Source organism: Hippocampus bargibanti, linkage group LG10 (assembly GCF_051943395.1).
Source record: "Hippocampus bargibanti isolate YZ-2025 linkage group LG10, ASM5194339v1, whole genome shotgun sequence".
NCBI lineage: Eukaryota > Metazoa > Chordata > Actinopteri > Syngnathiformes > Syngnathidae > Hippocampus > Hippocampus bargibanti.
In genome coordinates, this window is record NC_142743.1 from 22,891,801 (window position 1) to 22,912,375 (window position 20,575).

The window sequence follows — 20,575 nt, forward strand, 5'->3', positions numbered from 1 at the left end:
ACTAACAACTTTATTATATAGTACTGTTTTTTTTAATTATAATACCATAGCACATTTATTATACATAAAATAAGGTATATTTTGTTAGTTTTAAGGCTTATTTGGTTGAAAATTATGTTTTATGGGGACCTGGGAACAGATTATTCTCATTTTAATGGTTTTCTATGGAAAATTAATTTTTGGGATACACACTTTTCCCCTTACACATTCTGTCTGGGAACCAATTAAGTTCATAAGCCAATGTATTACTGTATCCTTCTCATGTTCTTCTCTCAGCAACCCTTGTCGAGGCACACTAGAAAAACAAATTACATGAAAGACAAAGAGAAGGAATAACAGCCAGGCAGTCAATTGACGTGTCTCGTGGTCATTGTGGTCATTGAAGGGTTTATGTTGGTTGAATTCCAAAGTTTGACTCATGACTTTGTGACTTAAGTAGGTTCCACATACGAGCAGTTATTTGCCCCTAAAAGAGTCATCGTAAATATTAATGAGCTGTGACTTTCTTTTTTGTTTTGTTTTTGTCTTGTATCATTTTGTTGCAGGGCGGTTCCAAAGTTTATGAAGCGAATGAAGGTGCGCGACTACAAAGGCAGGAATGTTTTCGGTGTTCCACTGCAAGTTATCGTCCAGCGCACTGGTCAGCCCCTCCCTCAAGGCATCCAACAAGCGATGCGCTACTTGCGAAACCAGTGCTTAGACCAGGTACACATATATATATAACAGAGACTTTCAGATCTTTATATACAGTGATACCCCGGTTTACGAACCCTTTGGCTTACGAACGTTTCGGTTTACGAACGTTAAATTTATGAAAATTTTACCTTGGCATTGAAACTATTTTTCGGGATACACACGGAGCTGCCACAATGACTGATGTGTCGTTCGCGAATGAGCCCGTTCTCCAAACAAGAAAATAGCAGCCGGCTTGTTTTTGTCCTCTATTCCCCGCCCCCAGTCGTCGGTTAAAGCCACGTGATTGGTCAAGAACGCAGCAGTAAGGGGAGGTGGTTTAAACATTAAAGAGACAGGCAGAGGACAGAGAGAGAGTGACAAAATGGATAGAAAACAGTGACATTTGGACTTGTTTCAACTTTGATAGTTCAAAGGCACAGTGTAGGTTGCAAGGTTAAAATTCCCATCAATCAGGCTCCACAAATAACCCGCACAAGCCATCTGTACACTTGATGCAAAAAAACTATCAACCCAGCTAAACAGAACACAATTGATGAGGAACTAGGTAAAATTATCGCAGAGAAAGCACCTACAAGGGAGCATTCCTCAAGATGGTGAAAGAAGACTACGTTACTCATCAAGTGTTTAATGCTGATGAAACCGGCCACTCCATTCTATCAAGCCATCGACCATCACAAAGGTAAATAAAACAACTTTATTATGCAGTAAAGTTTATTTCTTTAATTATAATACCATAGCAGATTTATTATACGTAAAATAATGTATATTTTGTGTAATTTTAAGGCTGAGAAAATTAGAAATTTTAAAGAAAAATTAAAGTAGAAAATTATATTTGATGGGAACGGATTATTCTCATTTTAATGGTTTCCTATGGGAAATTAATTCTTGGGATACACACTTCACTTTACACACTCTGGGAACCAATTAAGTTTATAAGCCAGACGCGCCAGCGTTCACTCAACCCGGGAGTAACACACACACATTTAACTCAGAATTCCGACTTTTAACTCAGAATTCCGATTTCTAATTCAGAATTCCGACTTCTAACTCACAATTCCGACCTTTAACTCAAAATTCCGAGCTTTAACTCAGAATTCCGACTTTTAACTCAAAATTCCGACTTTTAACTCAGAATTCCGACCTTTAACTCGAAATTCTGACTTTTAACTTGAAATTCTGACCTTTAACTTGAAATTCCGACCTTTAACCTGAAATTCCGACCTTTCACTCGAAATTCCGACCTTTAACTCAAAATTCCGACCTTTAACCCGAAATTCCAACCTTTAACTCAGAACTCCGACTTTTAACTCTGAACTCCAACTTTTAACTCTTTTTTTTTTTTTCTCAAGTCCTTACTGTTCTGTACACTTTACCGGTACATAAATTCATAAAGTTGGCTGATAAATCCCCCCCTCGCTAACAGTTTCATGCTAACGTTTATTAAAGAGTTTACATAACTTGGTGTGATGTAACATGCTAGCTGTAAGCTTGAGATTTATGGGATTTGTAAGAATTTGTATTTTCAACTAAGGAACAGCGCCTCAAGAGCAACTTTTTTTATGACTTTTCTTTGATGCTTAGCTTATTGTTGAACCGCAATACCGAATGTAATACGCGTGGGGATTGGCCTTCAAAACCTTGCTTGTACTTTCCATATAGATGAAGGGCGTAACTCCTCCTTATGTCTGTCTTTGTCCAGGTTGGTCTTTTTCGAAAGTCGGGAGTGAAATCGCGTATCCAGGCTCTGCGTCAGATGAATGAGGCCAGCGGGGCCGATGGGGGCGGAGTCACCTACGAAGGCCAGTCCGCCTATGATGTCGCTGACATGCTCAAACAGTACTTCCGAGATCTGCCCGAACCATTGCTCACCAGCAAACTATCCGAGACCTTTCTTCAAATCTATCAGTGTAAGAATGCTAGCTACCTCTTTTTCTTGTTTTTATTTATGATTGTATTTTATTTATTGTATTCTATTATGTCATTGTATTTTATTTATTATAGTATCTATGCTTGTCTGTGACTGTAAAGTGTCCTAAAGTGTACAGTCACAGGATTTATTTTTTTTTCGTGCGAGTGAGCAGCGACAGCCATTCGCGCCAGCGTTCACTCTACCCGGAAATAACACAACAGCAAACTTATGAAAGGAAAAGGAAAGAAAGAAGTAGAAAAACAAAATAGCTAGACAACTTACAGCCAGTCACCTAGACAACTAAGAGCTAGCTAGCTAATGGATAGAAAAGAAATAGCGAATTGATAGCCAGATAGCCAACAGCTAGACAGCTTACAGCCACCCAGACGTGGCGGTGCCAGACTCTGCTATGATTGGTCCCCGCTCTCAGGTTGGGGGGAGCAGAGGACTACTCCCTGCGGCTACACTGATTACTACTATTGTCCTGCCTGAGTATGGGGTCTACGACTGGCCTGATTGCCCCATTTGCTCTGGTATCACCTCAGCAACATAACTAAGCCGATGTTGCCTAAGAAGTCGGTTGTAGGAACGATCCAAATTGAACCTCACCCCACCATGGCGATTTTAGTGAAGGGTTTTGCTGTTTTATGCTGTTTTTAGGCCACAATAACAATCCTTATTCTTGACTTCAGATTTGAACACGAGGTATTCATTTATTTGTTGTCCGTTCTATATGTCATATATGGAAGGGGTGAAACATTCTAATGGATTCCCCAAATTCATAACAGCCCTCGAGAAGAAACCATAACGTCAATGTGGCCCGCGGCAAAAAATGACTTTGACACCCCTGCGATAGATGCATGACGGCTGACTCAATTTTTACGTATTATTTTTGGCCCTTTTTTTCAGGCCTGCGGGGCAAGAATTTCAACATTTACAAAGCAAACAAACAAGGCGAGTGCAGGAAATACCAATAGGATGAGGGTCACTTTGACAGACTTGGTTCATTGTGCTTTCGCTCTTGTTTCAGTCTTATTACGTTATGATCAAGATGACAGCATCTCTTACATAACCCACGTATCCATTCATATCCCACGTAAACATGTTCCGTCCTTGAGGAAAAAGTGTTCCCGGATGCAAAAAAAGCAGATAACAAAAGTTGACAGATGGGATATGTGACGTCTTCCCACGCAGATATGCCCAAAGAGCTTCGCCTTCAGGCCGCCAGAGCCGCTGTGCTGCTGCTGCCCGACGAGAACCGCGAGGCACTCCGGACGCTGCTGTGCCTGTTGAGTGACGTGACGGCCAGCGTCGGAGAAAACCAGATGACGCCCACCAACCTGGCCGTCTGCCTGGCGCCATCTGTATTCCATCTCAACACCCTGAGGCGCAAGGAGAGCTCCTCACCAAGGTGGGGTTTGGACGCGTGTTTGTCTGCAGGTGTTCATCGGGTGTTTATTGGAATCATTGGTGGACGTTGACAGTTAGTGGCCTGCTTACATAAGATGTTTGCGATAGCTTGTACAAACAGGAAAAGGGTCATACGAAAGAAACAAAAGAGCAGGATACTGTACAGTACAGTGATACCTTGGCTTACGAACTTAATTGGTTCCCACACTATGTGTGTAAGGTGAAAAGTGTGTATCCCAAAAATGAATTTCCCATAGGAAACCATTAAAATGAGAATAATCCGTTCCCAGGTCCCCATAAAACATAATTTTCAACCAAATAAGCCTTAAAACTACACACAATATACCTTATTTTATGTATAATAAATGTGATATAGTATTATAATTAAAGAAATAAACTGTACTGTATAATAAAGTTGTTTTATTTACCTTTGTGATGGTCGTTGATGGCTTGATGGAATGGAGTGGCCGGTTTCATCAGCATTAAACAATTGATGAGGAACGTAACCTTCTTTCACCATCTTGAGCAATGATCCCTTGTAGGTGCTTTATCTGCCATAATTTTAAAGTTGAAACGAGTCAAAATGTCTCTGTTTTCTATCCATTTTCTCATTCTCTCTCTCTGTCGTCTGCCTGTCTCTTTAATATTTATCCCCCACCCCCACCCCACTGTTGCTTTCTTGACCAATCACGTGCCTTTAACCGAAGACTGGGGGCGGGGAATAGAGGACAAAAACAGTCGGCTGCCATTTTCTTGTCAGGAGAACGGGCTCGTTCGCCAACGACACATCACTCATTGTGGCGCTCCGTGTGTATCCCGAAAAATAGTTTGCATGCCAAGGTAAAATGTTCATAAATGTAACGTTGGTAAACCGAAAAGTTTGTAAGCCAAGGCGTTCGTAAACCGAGGTATCACTGTAGATGGAGCGGGAAAAGAAACGAACGAGAGAGACAGCTCGTCTGGAGTGATTGCACAAATATCTTGAACGGACTTTTTTCCCCCACTGTCAGGCCTTTGTCCCAGTGATGATTACGGTTTGTACATCTAACAGTATTCTCCCTCTTGGCTTTCCCTTTCCTCTTCCTCGCAGGGTGATGAACAGGAAACAGACTCTGGGAAAACCGGACCAGAGAGACCTGAACGAGAACCTGGCCGCGACCCACGGCTTGGCGCACATGATCCAGGAGTGCAGAAAACTCTTCCGGGTTAGTTAGCCTTCATTATGGTATTTGAGAGGCCCCATCAAGCAGTACATTGTTCAATTTACAACTCATCGACACACCTCCTAACAAAGATAATAATAATAATACATTTCATTCATAAGCGCCTTTCAAAACTCTCAAGGTTACTTTACAGTCACAGGATAAGTTTTTCTGTGGGTGAGCAGCGGCAGCCACACGCACCAGCGTTCACTCAAACTGGAAGTAACTCAAATGGATAGAAAACTAGCTCGCTAGCTAATAGATAGCTAATAGCTAGATAGATAGCTATATAGTTGATCGATAGCTAGCTAGATAATAATAATAAGAAGAAGAATGTGTCGTTGTCGATACATTTTCATCTAAACAATAATAATAATAATAATAATAATCCATTCAATTCACAGTCACAGGATAAGAACAAAAATGTTTTTTGCGGGTGAACAGCGGCAGCCAGACGCGCCAGCGTTCACTCAACACGGAAGTAACGCACACACATTTAACTCAGAATTCCGACTTTTAACTCAGAATTCTGATGTTTAATTTAGAATTCTGACTTTTAACTCAGAATTCCGGCTTTTAACTGAGAATTCTGACCTTGAACTCGAAATTCCGACTTCTAACTCAGAATTTCAACTTTTAACTCAGAATTCCGACCTTTAACTCGAAATTCCGACCTTTAACACGAAATTCCGACCTTTAACCTGAAATTCCAACTTTTAACTCGAAATTACGGCCTTTAACCCAAAATTACGACTTTTAACTCAGAAATTGCGACCTCGAACTCAGAATTCTGACCTAACTCAGAATTCCAACTTTTAAATCTGAATCCCGATTTTTAACTCAGAATTCCAACTTTTAAATCTGAATTCCGATTTTTAACTCTGAATTCTGATTTTTAACTCTGAATTCCGATTTTTAACTCAGTCTTCCGACTTTTAACTCTAAATTCCGACCTTTAACTCAGATTTCCGACTTTTAACTCCAAATTCCCACTTTTTAAATCTGGTCAACTCATTTCACCTCCAGTGAATTGGTGAAATTGAATTACGAGTAGGCAAGGGGAACACTGTAAATGGGGTCTAGTCTAAAATGGTGCCTCGGGTGTATCTGCTGACAGCGTGTTGCCTCTTGCTAAAGCTGCCATATTATTAGCAAGTCGCTGGTATCTCGGTATTTGTCCCATCAACAAACATTTGGTTACATAACCATCTGATCCAATCCATGCTTGTTTTGCCCCCAACAGTGCTGTGGTAACACGGGATAAATATTTCCCACTACGGTGCAGTCCAGTTCTAATCAGAAATAACTGCGAGTGTTGTCGAGTGCGCACAAGGAGACAGCTGGGGTGGATCAACGGGAAGTAATGAGCCTGCTCCACAATTACTAATCCAATTTCAATGACAAACTCTGGCACAGTCGCCGTCAGCTGACATGCAAGAGCACTCTCAAAAGGGCCGACACGCTGAGGGTCATTAGCAGTGAGCGCTTAATCAGATTGTGGGAGAGCTTCCTGTGATGATTGCATCCCACAGTCACGACCAGAGTTACCTAGCCAAAAATTGGCCTTTAATCCAATTTGTCTTTGCCAGTCAAAACTCACAAATGGAATCCTTAAAGGACAACCGACACTAGCTTTTTGTTTCCTAACTGACATCAGAAAAACGTTTTATAGCATGTAAAATACCCAAAACACGCAGTATGATCTTTTTAGTCAAATGCAAAACACCAATAAAAATGACTTAAAGTGTGCTAAAACTGCAAGAAATTGAGCTGCGAATTGTGGATTTTCAGAAAGTCCCGCTGTTGGATTATTTTGATCGTTCGTCCTTGATTCATTGCTTCTACGGGCGTTGACGGCAGATGATGGTTAAATCATCAGGAAGCCAGGTGTAGAACAGGAAGTTGGTTTAATCTTGAAGACAACATTTTATACGGCGCGCAGTGTGTGACGCGATAGGATGTGACGTAATGTAAATGCGACATCATGTAAAGGAAGGCAGGATATGACGTATCAGGAAGTCCAAAATGTAAACAAAGATTAAAGAGCGATGTTTAGAGATGTTTATATGGCGAATTACCCCAACACCCGACCTCAGTTCGTGACGTCACTCTAGAATCAAAACAATGGCTTCAGATCCGGAGAAGATGCTTTCTTGTTACTCATCCAGTTATGAATATGAGTCAAATAGTTCTGAAGAGGAAAGCATAAATGTTTGCAATCGATTAAAGAAGTCCTTCCGTCTCATTTTGAAGCGTCTGGACTCCAATGTAGTGTCCGAGAAAAGGCACAAGATGGCGCCCAAGCTCCGTTGGAAATGGGCTGATTTGTCTGCTGGGAATTTGTGTCAACTAGTATCAAATAGTAGTCTTGGTGCAACACACAACGATTTACCATCGCGTTTTTCATGTGTTTTCCTTCTAAATTCGCCATCAACACGGATCAACAAAAAGTTTTCAGACCAAAACAAAGTACCCAAAATGTGTTGTGTGTCGTTTTCTCGGTCAGGGGCGTTCCAGACGTGACGTCACGGTAGGCATCGTCACCAACACAAAAACAAGACTTCCTGAATATTCAGCGCGAGTTTTAAAACGTAAAATATAGCTATATGTGGTGCAGTCTTTGTAAAATATGCTCAGTAGAAGTCATTTCAAGTGATTTTACAAATTATGGACACAACTTGTGCGGAGGCGTCGGTTGTCCTTTAATTGACAATGACTTCTTTTCATTTTGGCCTGCCCTTTATGATGAAATTACAATTGCCCGCCCCTTCCCACCAAAGTGTTAGTTGACCCTGAAAATGGCAGACTGCGAAGGGAAGATAAAATGATAAGATAAACCAGCAAGAAAACATGGCATGTTTTCATGTTATTTAGTATTCTCGGGCTCGATTCCATTTCCCATGACATAAGAAAAGTGCTGTTCTCTGTGAAGGTCTGGCTTCTCATCGGTAATTTGTCATGTACGAACCCTCGTGCATGCGAAAGCCATCAATTTACTGCTTGTAAAATTGCCACTAAAAGTATTGAGCCCTATTAGCAAAGTTTTAAAAATGTATTGCCCTTTGGCAAGATTCAAAGATAACAATCACCCGTGCTTGCTATGTTTGCTTATGTAACCTCATAACACATTCCGCATCATGCCTGCTGTAATTGCACCGACTGCTGATGAGTCTTGCTTCACACGTACATGAGCTCTGGTTTAAGTCATGCTCTGGGAAATGAAAAACAAAATGTCGGAGTTGTTTTTCCGTGGAAGTCAAATGTAAAATACAGAAACATGCATACTCCTGCGGATATATCAAATGAAAACCTGTACAGGAGCTCAAGTCCCTTTTTTTGCGAGAACCCCAGATAGTACCTGATGTAGGGGGGGGGCAAAGCCAGGCCACCAAAACCAACACGACGACTCCTCTCATTTTAAAAGCAAAAAAACAACTCAAACTCACCGGAAGCTTCACCAAAACGACGCCGATTCGGCTTGTTTGGCGCGGGTGACGCATATAACGCAAACCCAAGAGCCAGAAAAGGACTTTGGTGTCTTTCCGGGACCAAGAAAGGCCAATCGGACTGCGCCGCTGGGCTGGAGTTCTATTTATTTGCTAGCTGGCTATCTATTTGCTATCTATTAGCTAGCTACCTAGCTGGCTTTCTATTTGCTATCCATTTGCTATCTATTAGCAAATGTAGCGTTGTAGCTGAATAGTTATTAGCTATATGGCTATCTAGCTAGTTAGCTAACTGTCTAGCTGGCTATCTATTTGGGATTTATTAGCTAGCTACCGAGCTGGCTTTCTATTTGCTATCCATTTGATATCTATTAGCAAATGTAGCTTTGTAGCTGGGTATTTATTATCTATATGGCTATCTAGCTATTTCGATAACTGTCTAGCTGGCTATCTGTTAGCTAGCTACCTAGTAGGTTATCTATTTGCTATCTATTAGCTAGCTACCTAGCTGGCTATCTATTTGCTATCTATTAGCAAATGTAGCTATGGAGCTGGCTATTTATTAGCTATATGGCTATCTCGCTATTTAGATAACTGTCTAGCTGGCTATCTATTTGCTATCTATTAGCTAGCTACCTAGCTGGTTCTCTATTTGCTATCTATTAGCAAATTTAGCTATGTAGCTGGCTATTTATTAGCTATATGGCTATCTCGCTAGTTAGCTGACTGTCTAGCTGGCTATCTATTGGCTATTACAAAAACAAAATAGCAGCCTCAACAGGAAATGTACAGCGAAAAAGCGAGAATATGTATTTCGTTTGATCAGCGAGCCATATGCAATCATCAAAAGAGCCACATATGCCTCACGACCCCTGATTTAGAGCAATGCGGGAACCCGCTATACATGTTTTGGGAAAATGGACGTAACTTTTAGTGCCTGTTCACTGTCCAAGTTCCCCTCAAATAATGACCCATGCCATTAAGAATCATGGCCTTTCTGTTCTCCTACAGATCCCCGAGGAGATGAGTCGCTGTAGAAACTCATACGTCGAGCAGGCTCTGCTACCGCGACGCTTGGACGAGCTGTCAGGTAGCGACGCCGGACTTGGAGGATACCGGTCCTACTTGCGCGACAGCCTTGACGCTCTCCTCAAGGAGGCCAAAGACAAGTTTAAAGGTTACGACAGTCTCTCCACCCCTGAGCAAGCTGAGCTGGCCTATCGTAAGGTAAATTCATCACCTTGAACGCTTTATTCGTATGCGCTTCGTGGAGTTGCAGGACCCAACCTTTAGAAACTTTAGATATACAGTGAAACTTCGGTTTACGAACCCTTTGGCTTACGAACTTTTCGGTTTACGAACGTTAAATTTATGAACATTTTAGCTTGGCGTACAAACTATTTTTTTTGGGATGCACACGGCGCTGCCACAACTATTCCCCGCCTCCAGTCTTCGGTTAAAGCCACGTGATTGGTCAAGAACGCAGCAGTGACGGGAGGCGGTTTCAAACATTAAAGAGACAGGCAGACGACTGAGAGAGAGTGACAAAATGGATAGAAAACAGTGAAATTTGGACTCATTTCAACTTTGATAGTTCAAAGGCAGAGTGTAGACTGCAAGGTTAAAATTCCCATCAATTCCCACCATCGTGATGCAAAAAGCTATCAACCCGGCCAATCAGAACACAATTGATGAGGAAATAGGTAAAATTAGAAAGAAAGAAGGCTACGTTCATCATCAAGTGTTTAATGCTAATGAAACCGGCCACTCCCCTCCATCAAGCCATCAACGACCATCACAAAGGTAAATAAAATGACTTTATTATACAGTATTTCTTTAATTTTAATACCATATCACATTTATTATACATACAATCAGGTATATTTTGTGTAGTTTTAAGGTTTAGAAAATTAGAAAGTAGAAAATTATATTTTATGGGGACTTGGGAACGGATTATTCTCATTTTAATGGTTTCCTAAGGGAAATTAATTTTTGGGATACACTTCGCCTTACACACTATTTCTGGGAACCAATTAAGTTCATAAGCCCAAGGTATCACTGTACAAGCTTTTAAAAAGGGATCGGCAATCAGTCAGCATGTCTCTTGAGTGTTACCAGGCCGGAAAAGTCTCTTCTCGGGCTGTCTCTGTTTCCCGTCCTGCCTTCCTCTCTGTCCCTTTTTCTCTAAATATCTTGTGGAAAAGCAGCAGTTAAAGTTTCCTGTATTGAGAAACGCATCCGTGTGAAACTAGCCTGGCCCCTTGGCTTTTCATTCCTTCCCCGGGACTGGACCGTGTCCCACAATGACATCTAGTCTAGTCTCACACTCGCATTCGCGTATGTAGCAATCTCCCAAAGGCAACACTTCCCATGTTTAGTGTGTAAGAAGGGTTATCTGAAAGTCACAAGGCCTCAGGATTCAACGTGCCATCTTTATCATCTGATGGAATGGGAGGAAGAAGCTGGCCGTTGTGCCTGAACACATCACTTTGTAAATCAATAAATCAAGGACACACGACGTAATCACGTAAAGAAGTCAGGCCTGTGTAAGCTCTCAGTCGTACAGGAGTGGTCCATCGATGAAAAGGTTTCTTCAGCCGTCATCTGTACTTCTTTGAAGGTGTCGGATGTTTCGCTTCTTATCCAAGAGGCTGGCGACTGATTGCCCCATTTGATCTGGTATCACCTCATCGGCATAACTAAGCCTATGTTGCCTAAGAAGTCTGTTGTAGGAAAGATAAAAATTGAACCTCACCCCACCATGGCGATTTAGTGAAAGGGTTTGCTGTATTATGAAAATAGCTCCAAATTGAACATCACCCCACCATGGCGATTTAGTTTTGCTGTTTGATGAAAATAGCTTCTAAGAAGCTATTTTATGAAAATACATACACACGAAAGGGAGACGACAGAGCTTGAAACAAAAAAAAGTGAAAACAAAAGTGAAATAGTGAGAAAATGGATAGAAAACACAGTGAAATTTGGACTCATTTCAACTTTATTGATAGTTCTACCCATTCCATCAAGCCATCTATGACACTCACAAAGGTAAATAAAACAACTTTATTATAAAGTACAGTTTATTTCTTTAATTATAATACCATAGCACATTTATTATACATAAAATAAGGTATATTTTGCGTCATTTTAAGGCTTAGAAAATTGTTTTATGGGGACCTGGGAACAGATTATTCTCATTTTAATGGTGTCTTATGGGAAATTAATTTTTGGGATACACACTTTTCGCCTTACACACTCTGTCTGGGAACCAATTAAGTTCGTAAGCCAAAGTATCACTGTAAATGTATTTGTGGGGTTCAAGTACCAACTGCAGACGAATAGTACCCTGAGTACTACACGGTATTGTTTTAATTGAGCGTAATGAGTTGGGGTGGGGTTGTTGCTTTCTTCAGGTACACGATGGATTCCCGCTGAGGCTTTGGAAAGTGACGGTGGAGGTGCCTGCAGCCCCAGAGGAAGTCCTGACTCGGATTCTGAGGGAGCAAGCACGCTGGGATGAGGACCTATGTGAGAGTCGCGTGGTTGAAAGCTTGGATGAGAGGACCGAGGTGTACCAGTACGTGCGCAATACCATGGCCCCTCATCCCATGAGGGACCACCTGGTGCTCAGGTAAATATCTCTTAATTTTGACCTTCTCTGAGGTGTCACACTTGTGGCTCTAACCGTTTTTTTTTGTGTGTGTTTGGTTTGACACCAGAACATGGGTAACAGACTTGCCGAAAGGAGCGTGTGCACTGGTGTCAACGTCTGTTGATCACGGCGCAGAACCTGTCGTGGGCGTGCGGGCCAACGTTCTCATCTCACGCTATTTTATTGAGTCCTGTGGAGCCAACAAGTCTCGACTCACAAACATTTCTAGAATTGACTGCAGGTTAGTGTTTTTTTTTTTTATTGTATTTGGATGTTTAATTTAGGCCTTGCTCACAATGACAGCGATAAATCCGGAATTTTGCAAAACCCAATGAGCAGAAATGCCAAGAAAGACAATGTTTTACAAGATGTAGACAAACTTTGTGGAAGCAGTATGCATCTTCAGAGTGGACAATCTGGTCTGGTAAAATGCAGAGACACAGAGTGTGTAAACAGCTTATACAATGTTTTATAAGTTTCATACACTGAATAATGTGTGGTTGTTATTTGAAATAAATAGCTTTTTAAGTTAAAAGTCGTAATAGTCGTAAGAGTTCTGAGTGAGAAGTAAGTCAGAGTTCTTAGTTAAAAGTCGGAGTTATGTGTTAAAAGTTGGAGTTCTGAGTTGAAAGTCGGAGTTCTGAGTTAAAAGTCGGAATTCTGAGTTAAAAGTCGGAGTTCTAAGTTAAAAGTCGGAATTCTGAGTTCAAAGTCGGAATTCTGAGTTCAAAGTCGAAATTCTGAGTTCAAAGTCAGAATTCTGAGTTAAAAGTCGGAGTTCTGAGTGAGAAGTAAGTCAGAGGTCTGAGTTGAAAGTCGGAGTTCTGAGTTAAAAGTCGGAATTCTGAGTTAAAAGTCGGAGTTCTGAGTTAAAAGTCGGAATTCTGAGTTAAGTCGGAATTATGAGTTCAAAGTCGGAGTTCAGAGTTAAAAGTCGGAGTTCTGAGTTAAAAGTCGGAATTCTGAGTTAAAAGTCGGAGTTCTAAGTTAAGTCGGAATTCTGAGTTCAAAGTCGGAATTCTGAGTTCAAAGTCGAAATTCTGAGTTCAAAGTCGGAATTCTGAGTTAAAAGTCGGAGTTCTGAATTAGAAGTCGGAATTCTGAGTTAAAAGTCAGAGTTCTGAGTTAAATTCGGAATTCTGAGTTAAATTCGGAATTGTGAGTTAAAAGTCGGAATTCTGAGTTAAAAGTCGGAGTTCTGAGTTAAAAGTCGTAATTCGTTTTTTAGCGTCGTAAATTTTGTTAGCTTCTTTTGAATCTTTCTTCTGGGGCTATGACGCTCGGGAACGTCCGGAAGCACGGAGTTATTCGACGCAGGCTTCTGATTGGCTGCCGAGTATGCAAATTGCCAAACGAACCTACATTAAAACGAACCCAAATTCCGAAATTTCCAAACCGAACAAAGATTTCGAAATTGGAATAGAGCAAACGTTTGATTTGAAAAAAAAAAATCTTTTGTCTTTTTTTTTCTTGAAAAAGTTGTCAGCCACCCAGCCAGAGACGTTTTCTAAGTTGTCCGCGCGATGTAAAAGTTGCACGCCCGGGCGTCCGGGCAGGCGTTATTTCAGACACTGGTTCCACTCATAAATCAAAGTAGAGCTTTGGGGAAAAGATTGTGGTAACAAACTCTCATGAAGCTCAGTTGTCAGCAAGGCCTTCGCAAATGACGCCCATTCAGTGCTACATGTTGACATGCTTTTTTTGACCTTCTGACGCAGGGGTCACTTCCCAGAATGGTACAACAAACTGCACGGACACTTATGTGCTGCTGAGGTGGCGCGGATTCGCGACTCCTTCACGTTACCCACGGACAAATGAGACTGACCCCCTCCTTGTCATTCCAAGAGGACAAACCTTAGCTTCTGGACTTGAAGTACTTTGTTGTTGTTATTTTTTAAAACCATATTTTTTGGCCGCACCATTTAAAATGCCCTGTGGTCCTGCCATCGAAGTATTTATGTGGGCCAAAGAACATTGATAAGACAGGCTTTACCCAAAGAGTGCTATTGCTTCTGAGAAGCAAAGGTGACTGCATTATGTAATGAGAGCAACCAATAGTTAGCATCAACATACTCCAGTGTACACACACTTACTAGTCTTTTCACACTTCATATTAATGCTCTCTATTTTGACTCACGTCCGTCCTTTTTTTAATTTTGTCTCTGATATAACGCGCGGGAGGAAGCGCAAACAATATTTATGATGTCGTGTGGATTGACGGTTGAAGAGAAAGATGTGAATGTGCCGAACCCCGGGTTGAGCTGATATGTGGAATGGAGAGGAGAAGACACAAGGCGGTGGCTGGCTCACCAAAAGCAGCAACAAAAAGCACCACAAGGAATGATTTGTGTTCAAGACCAATTGTCACTAGTGGACCAAATCCATGAAAACGCACCCTTTAACTTTCCGCAACACGTATTGAATTATACAGTGGTACCTCGGTTTACGAACGCCTTGGCTTATGAACTTTTCGGTTTACAAACTTTTTATTTATGAACATTTTACATTGGCATACGAAGTATTTTTCGGGATACACACGGAGCTGCCACAATGAGTGATGTGTCGTTGGCGAACGAGCCCATTCTCCTAACAAGAAAATGGCCGCTGACTGTTTTTGTCCTCTATTGCCCGCCCCCAGTCTTCGGTTAAAGCCACGTGATTGGTCAAGAACGCAGCAGTGAGGGGGAGGTGGTTTAAACATTAAAGAGACAGACGACAGAGAGAGAGAGAGTGACAAAATGGATAGAAAAAAGTGACATTTGAACTCGTTTCAACTTTGATAGTTCAAAGGTAGAGTGTAGACTGCAAGGTTAAAATATCCCAATCAATTAGGCTCCGCAAATAACCCGCACAAGTCATCTGTACACTGGATGCAAAACCCAGCTAAACAGAACACATTTGATGAGAAACAAGGTAAAATTATCGCAGAGAAAGCACCCACAAGGCATCATTCCTCACAATGAGGAAGCACATAGCACATAGCACATTTATTATACATAAAATAAGGTATATTTTGTGTAGTTTTAAGGCTTATTTCGTCAAAAATTGCGTTTTATGGTGACCTGGGAACGGATTATTATCATTTTAATGGTTTCCTATGGGAAATTATTTTTTGGAATACACAATTTTTGCCTTACACACTCTGTCTGGGAATCAATCAAGTTCGTAAGCCAAGGTATCACTGTACTTCCAATGTCCAAATACTGAGTGTCGCAGTCCATGAAAACACATAACAACACGTCCAACATTGAAAAGAAAACTGCAAAAGAAAAGGTCCTTTTATAAAGGAGGTGATTTTACAGGTTTTACTGTAAAGGCGAAGGCAGATTGCATGTGAGTGTGTTTTTGCAGACAAAAGAAGAAGAAAGACAAGCGTGTCACTATGTCGTTCACTTGTTATTATACCGCTCTATGCGTACAGTACTTCACTTAAGCCATTGTCCATATAGTTTATGTAACCGGTCTCTACCAAATAACACAGGGCAATGACCTTTAATTTAAAACAAATATACATGTATTTATACCTCAGATATATGTTTGTTTTGTATTGTTTTGTTGTATTGTAAATGTTAAGCTTTGTGACGAAAATGGAAAAAAAAGCGTTATCTTTTTTTATTAATATTATTTCTGTACAGTTTAATCAAAGTGCACTATTAAATGTATTAAAATAACCACTTTGGTCATATGTGTGATGTAATATCGGGTGTACCGGGAGGCTACACAAGTAAATCCTCAGAATCTCTTCAGTAATTAGTTTGCTTGTTCCGATTCGCAAGTGGATGGTTGTTATGGCAACATTCAACTATGTGTCAACTTTGTGCCAACGAGCACCTGATGGAAGTCGGGTTCCGGCCACTGCGCTTCTTGATGCCATTCTCAATTGCTCCTTATGTAACTTGTTGTACAGTACTTTCATATTGCACAAAACAATGGAAGCCCATTGTCTCGCAACTGCTCCAAAGCCAGCGGCCTGGAAGAAGGGCACATTTAATGAGACTGAGTAGAACCCAGACCTCTATCATCGTTGAACTGTCCAAAAATGGATCACCGTCATAGGTGTGTACTGTACTTCCTTGCGTGTGCTTCAATTCTGACCTAACCCTAACCCTGACCCTAAACCCTGAACCTAAACGAAGTACCTAAACCCTAATTCTAAACTCTGACCCTAAATCCTAACCCCAAACCCTAACCCCTAATCCCTAAATCCTACGATCTAAACCCAAAGCCCAAACCCTAACCCTAAACCCCAAACCCTAACCCATAACCCATAACCCCTACACCCTACACCCTAACCCTAAACCCTAAACCCAAACCCCTAATCCTAACCGTGGTCCAGGCATTGGCATAGCACCCTTTTCCGCCAAAAGTCAGCGAGAGAAACTCCAGTTCATCAGCGACACAAATGGGGATACGTGCCAAAGAAAATGGATGCATGACAAGTCACAATCTCATAAAAAATAGAATATAACGCGAAAACATTTAAAGTCGGTTTAATGAATCAATATGAAGGTCATTACAGAGTGATAGTTGTCACTGAGTGATGGGGTGTCAAAATCATTTTTGTTGCCGGCCACATTGTAGCTACAATTTCCACTGGCGGGCTGTTGTGTTGGCTATCTATTAGCTATCTACTAGCTGGCTAGGAAGCTTTCTATCTGTATCTAACTAGGCTCTACAAATAACCCGCACAAGCCATCTGTACACTTGATGCAAAAAGCTATCAACCCAGCAGAACAGAACACAATTGATGAGGAACTAGATAAAATTATCGCAGAGAAAGCACCTCCAAGGGATCATTCTCTTTGACTTGACTTTGACTTGATTCCTCAAGATGAAAGAAGAAGGCTACGTTCCTCATCAAGTGTTTAATGTTGATGAAACCGGCCACTCCATTCTGTCAGGCCATCAACGACCATCACAAAGGTAAATACAACGACTTTATTATACGGTACAGTTTATTTATTTAATTATAATACCATAGCACATTTATTATACATAAAATAAGGTATATTTTGTGTAGTTTTAAGGCTTAGAAAATGAGAAAGTAGAAAATGATGTTTTATGGGGACATGGGAACGTATTATTTTCATTTTAATGGTTTCCCATGGGAAATTCATTTTTGGGATACACACTTTTCGCCTTACACACTCTGTCTGGGAACCAATTAAGTTTGTAAGCCAATGTATCACTGTATCTCATTCGCACTGCCGGCCTCACGTCATCCTGAAATCCACAGGCTCCCTCAAAGCGGTGCTGGGACTTTGGGAGAAGTATATTTTGTGGCGGGAACCCAAACACGGCAAGTAGATTATGCGGGGCCGGATAAGGCTGACCCTGAGTCAGCATGCATTCTTGCACACTTCTCTGAGATTCAGACACCAGAGAGTTCCCACATTGATAAATGAACACAAACATGTATGTGCACGCTTGCATGCGATTGTACGTTTCTGGCCACACGTCAGTCGGAACTATGCTCAAATATTTGCAACTCAGTAAATAATGCATTGTAATAATAATAATAATAATACAAGGTAGAGGGCAATTTAACAGTCACATTCAAGTGATATGACCTTGATTTTTATTTATAATAATAATAATAATATATGTTTTTAATTATGATAAAAGTGTCGTCCACATATCTAAACCTACAGCTTTCTATCTGTATTTAATAGTGACATTCAGTGTATTAGCTAAATAACTAGCTATTAGCTATAGAGCTAGCTAGATGGCTAGCTATTTAGCTGGCTAGCTAGCTTTCTATCGATTAACTTCCGGGTTGATTATTATTATTATAAACCTGTAGATAGATAGATAGATAGATAGATAGATAGATAGATAGATAGATAGATAGATAGATAGATAGATAGATAGATAGATAGATAGATAGATAGATAGATAGATAGATAGATAGATAGATAGAGACATAGCAACCAGCACAACTTTAGTTCATTGACGAAGCTTTTCGGATGAGAAGCGAAATGTCCGACACTTTCAAAGAAGTCCAAATGACGGCTGAAGAAAACCTTTCGCAGTTAGACTTTATTTCCGTCCAATTTAAATTCTTTTGAGTATTGTACACGTATTCTAACAGATGTTCCACAATTCGAGACCAAACTAATGTCTGCATATTTTCTCCATTTGCTCATCCAGTGGATCACGCCGTACATAGCATTCCATCACGTTGTGTAAGGATAGCAAGCAGCATTTGCCTGTTGGCCTCATTGACAGTGGAGTAGCTAGCTGTGTCTGCGTGGAAAGAATCCGATATGTGCGCCAACTCTATGTCACACAGTGTGGGTCACATAAGTGTATTCGTGCTATGCTTGTACTTTTGTTATGACAACACCAGTGGGGTACAGTATGTTATTGTGATAACGCAACAACACATGCAGATGTGCACTTTTTTTCTACTTGTAATTCCCTGTGTGTCACGGTTTGCAAGGTGGTGATGGCAGTTGTTGATCCCAAAAAGCAGGCAGGTTGTATTTGAGAAATTACATTAAAATAAAGTCAACAGCAGCAAAATCTAAAACGTTAAAATCATTTGAACAGAAAAATACAACGTATCAAAGGTAAAACCAAGAGTAAAAGTCTGCCAAGATGAAACAAACACATGCACAGCATACAATGCATGCACAATGCATACAATTGCATACAATTGCATACAATGACCCGACGCCGCATGGTCGTGCCGGGAGTCCTTTTGACTGCCACTGATTGGGAACGACCAGCACCTGCGAGGCTGCAGGCAGGGCTGACAGCGCTACCTGTTGGTCGCCAATCTGAACGTGGCAGTCTGCCACTGATCGGGATGACTAGCACCTGTGCATCTGTAGGCGCATGTAGCCATATTTTACGTTTTAAGACTCGCGCTGAATATTCAGGAAGTCTTGTTTTCGAGTCGCCATTTTGTTCATTTTCTGGGACGCTACATTGGAGTCCTGATGGCTCGAATTTTCGGGGTCATTTTGAAGTCATTTTGGGACACTTTAAGTCATTTTTCTTGGTGTTTTGCATTTGACTAAAAATATCAGCCTGTGTTTTGGGTATTTTAGATGCTATAAAACCTTTTCCTGATGTCAGTTAGGAAACAAAAAATGGAGTCGGCAGTGGTTCTTAAACTGGGTGGCTCGAACCCTAGGGGTTTGGTTACCTGATCTCAGGCGTTCGGTGGATCCTCCGCTCCAGAGGTCCAATCCTCATTCTCGTTTGCAGTTAGTGGGCGCAGTCTTGGAAGGGTTCGGTAAATATAAGCATTTGAAACTGGTGAGATTAAGAACCACTGGCTGAAATTAAATGTTTTCCTCCGCAGAGATGTTTAAAATACTGGACACAAAAACAATGTAAATGTTGATTGAAGTGTACTTTGATATCTGACATAATCATCAAATTACTGTTTTCCGTAATGTTGTCTTTACTGAGCATCTATTTAAAGAGAAACACTGCTCTCTGGCGGCCATGTGGGGAATACATATTTTCCCAACGCACACCTTTGAAACATTAATTTCCACCAAATATGATATTCACGCGTGTGTTACAGAATACATGTATATTTTATATAGATAGTCGCGTACGAAGGTTCAAATCTGCAGTTAGACAGCAATCACTACTTTATATTATAAAATAAAGCTTTATATTATAAAGTAAGCTATCTGTGCAAACTGGTTGTCACTTCCTCGTTAGTATAGTGGACAGTATCTCCGCCTGTCACGCGGAAGACCGGGGTTCGATTCCCCGACGGGGAGTACTCGTTTTTGATCCATTTCATAATCATTTTACCCTCAGAAGGGCATGTTGTGTATCTTGTCACAGCAGTGTTTTGTCAGTCGTTGCTGCGTAAGAGTACACCCTGAACTGGTTGCCAACCAATTGCAAGGCATACGTGGACTAAGACCCAGTTGCGCTCATATTCACACTTGGTCACCTTCCTGCCACGCATTTTTTTTTTACCAGGCGAAAGCTAACTTCGACATGGGAAGAAGGCGAGATGACTGATAATAAAATATATGAGAAAGTTTGGTGATGGAGGGGGGGGGGGTAATTTGGGGGACACAACATTTATCTGAGGGCTCCAGATCCCAATCAAACACAGATGCAACCCGATAACAGCAAGGCCACATCACGTGGAATTGCAATCAAAGTGCTGATAGTGTTGAATTAATTACTAAAATAAACAATATCTCCTGTTGATTAATTGTTTTAGCCAAATTGCTAAATTACATGAATTGGCGTCCGCAGCAAAAAAAAAAAAAAAAAAAAA

General features: G+C 41.0%; 1 protein-coding gene and 1 non-coding gene across 5 annotated transcripts in view; both read left to right on the forward strand.

Annotated features, from left to right (window-relative positions):
* Nucleotides 1-15,468, forward strand: part of dlc1 (DLC1 Rho GTPase activating protein) — a 91,326-nt gene extending 75,858 nt beyond the window's left edge. For all 4 annotated transcript variants that reach the window (XM_089006532.1, XM_089006533.1, XM_089006534.1 and 1 more), the window contains 8 exons: nt 546-705; nt 2,396-2,603; nt 3,800-4,016; nt 5,106-5,220; nt 9,675-9,890; nt 12,077-12,294; nt 12,383-12,556; nt 14,034-15,468. In XM_089006532.1, coding sequence (XP_088862658.1) covers nt 546-705; nt 2,396-2,603; nt 3,800-4,016; nt 5,106-5,220; nt 9,675-9,890; nt 12,077-12,294; nt 12,383-12,556; nt 14,034-14,133 — 1,408 coding nt within the window. In that variant the 3' untranslated portion in view covers nt 14,134-15,468. The remainder of the gene's footprint in view (nt 1-545; nt 706-2,395; nt 2,604-3,799; nt 4,017-5,105; nt 5,221-9,674; nt 9,891-12,076; nt 12,295-12,382; nt 12,557-14,033) is intronic.
* Nucleotides 15,469-19,988: 4,520 nt separating this feature from the next.
* trnad-guc (transfer RNA aspartic acid (anticodon GUC)) lies at nt 19,989-20,060 on the forward strand. Its single transcript has one exon. It is a non-coding gene; the product is annotated as a tRNA-Asp (tRNA).
* The last annotated feature ends 515 nt before the right edge of the window (nt 20,061-20,575 follow it).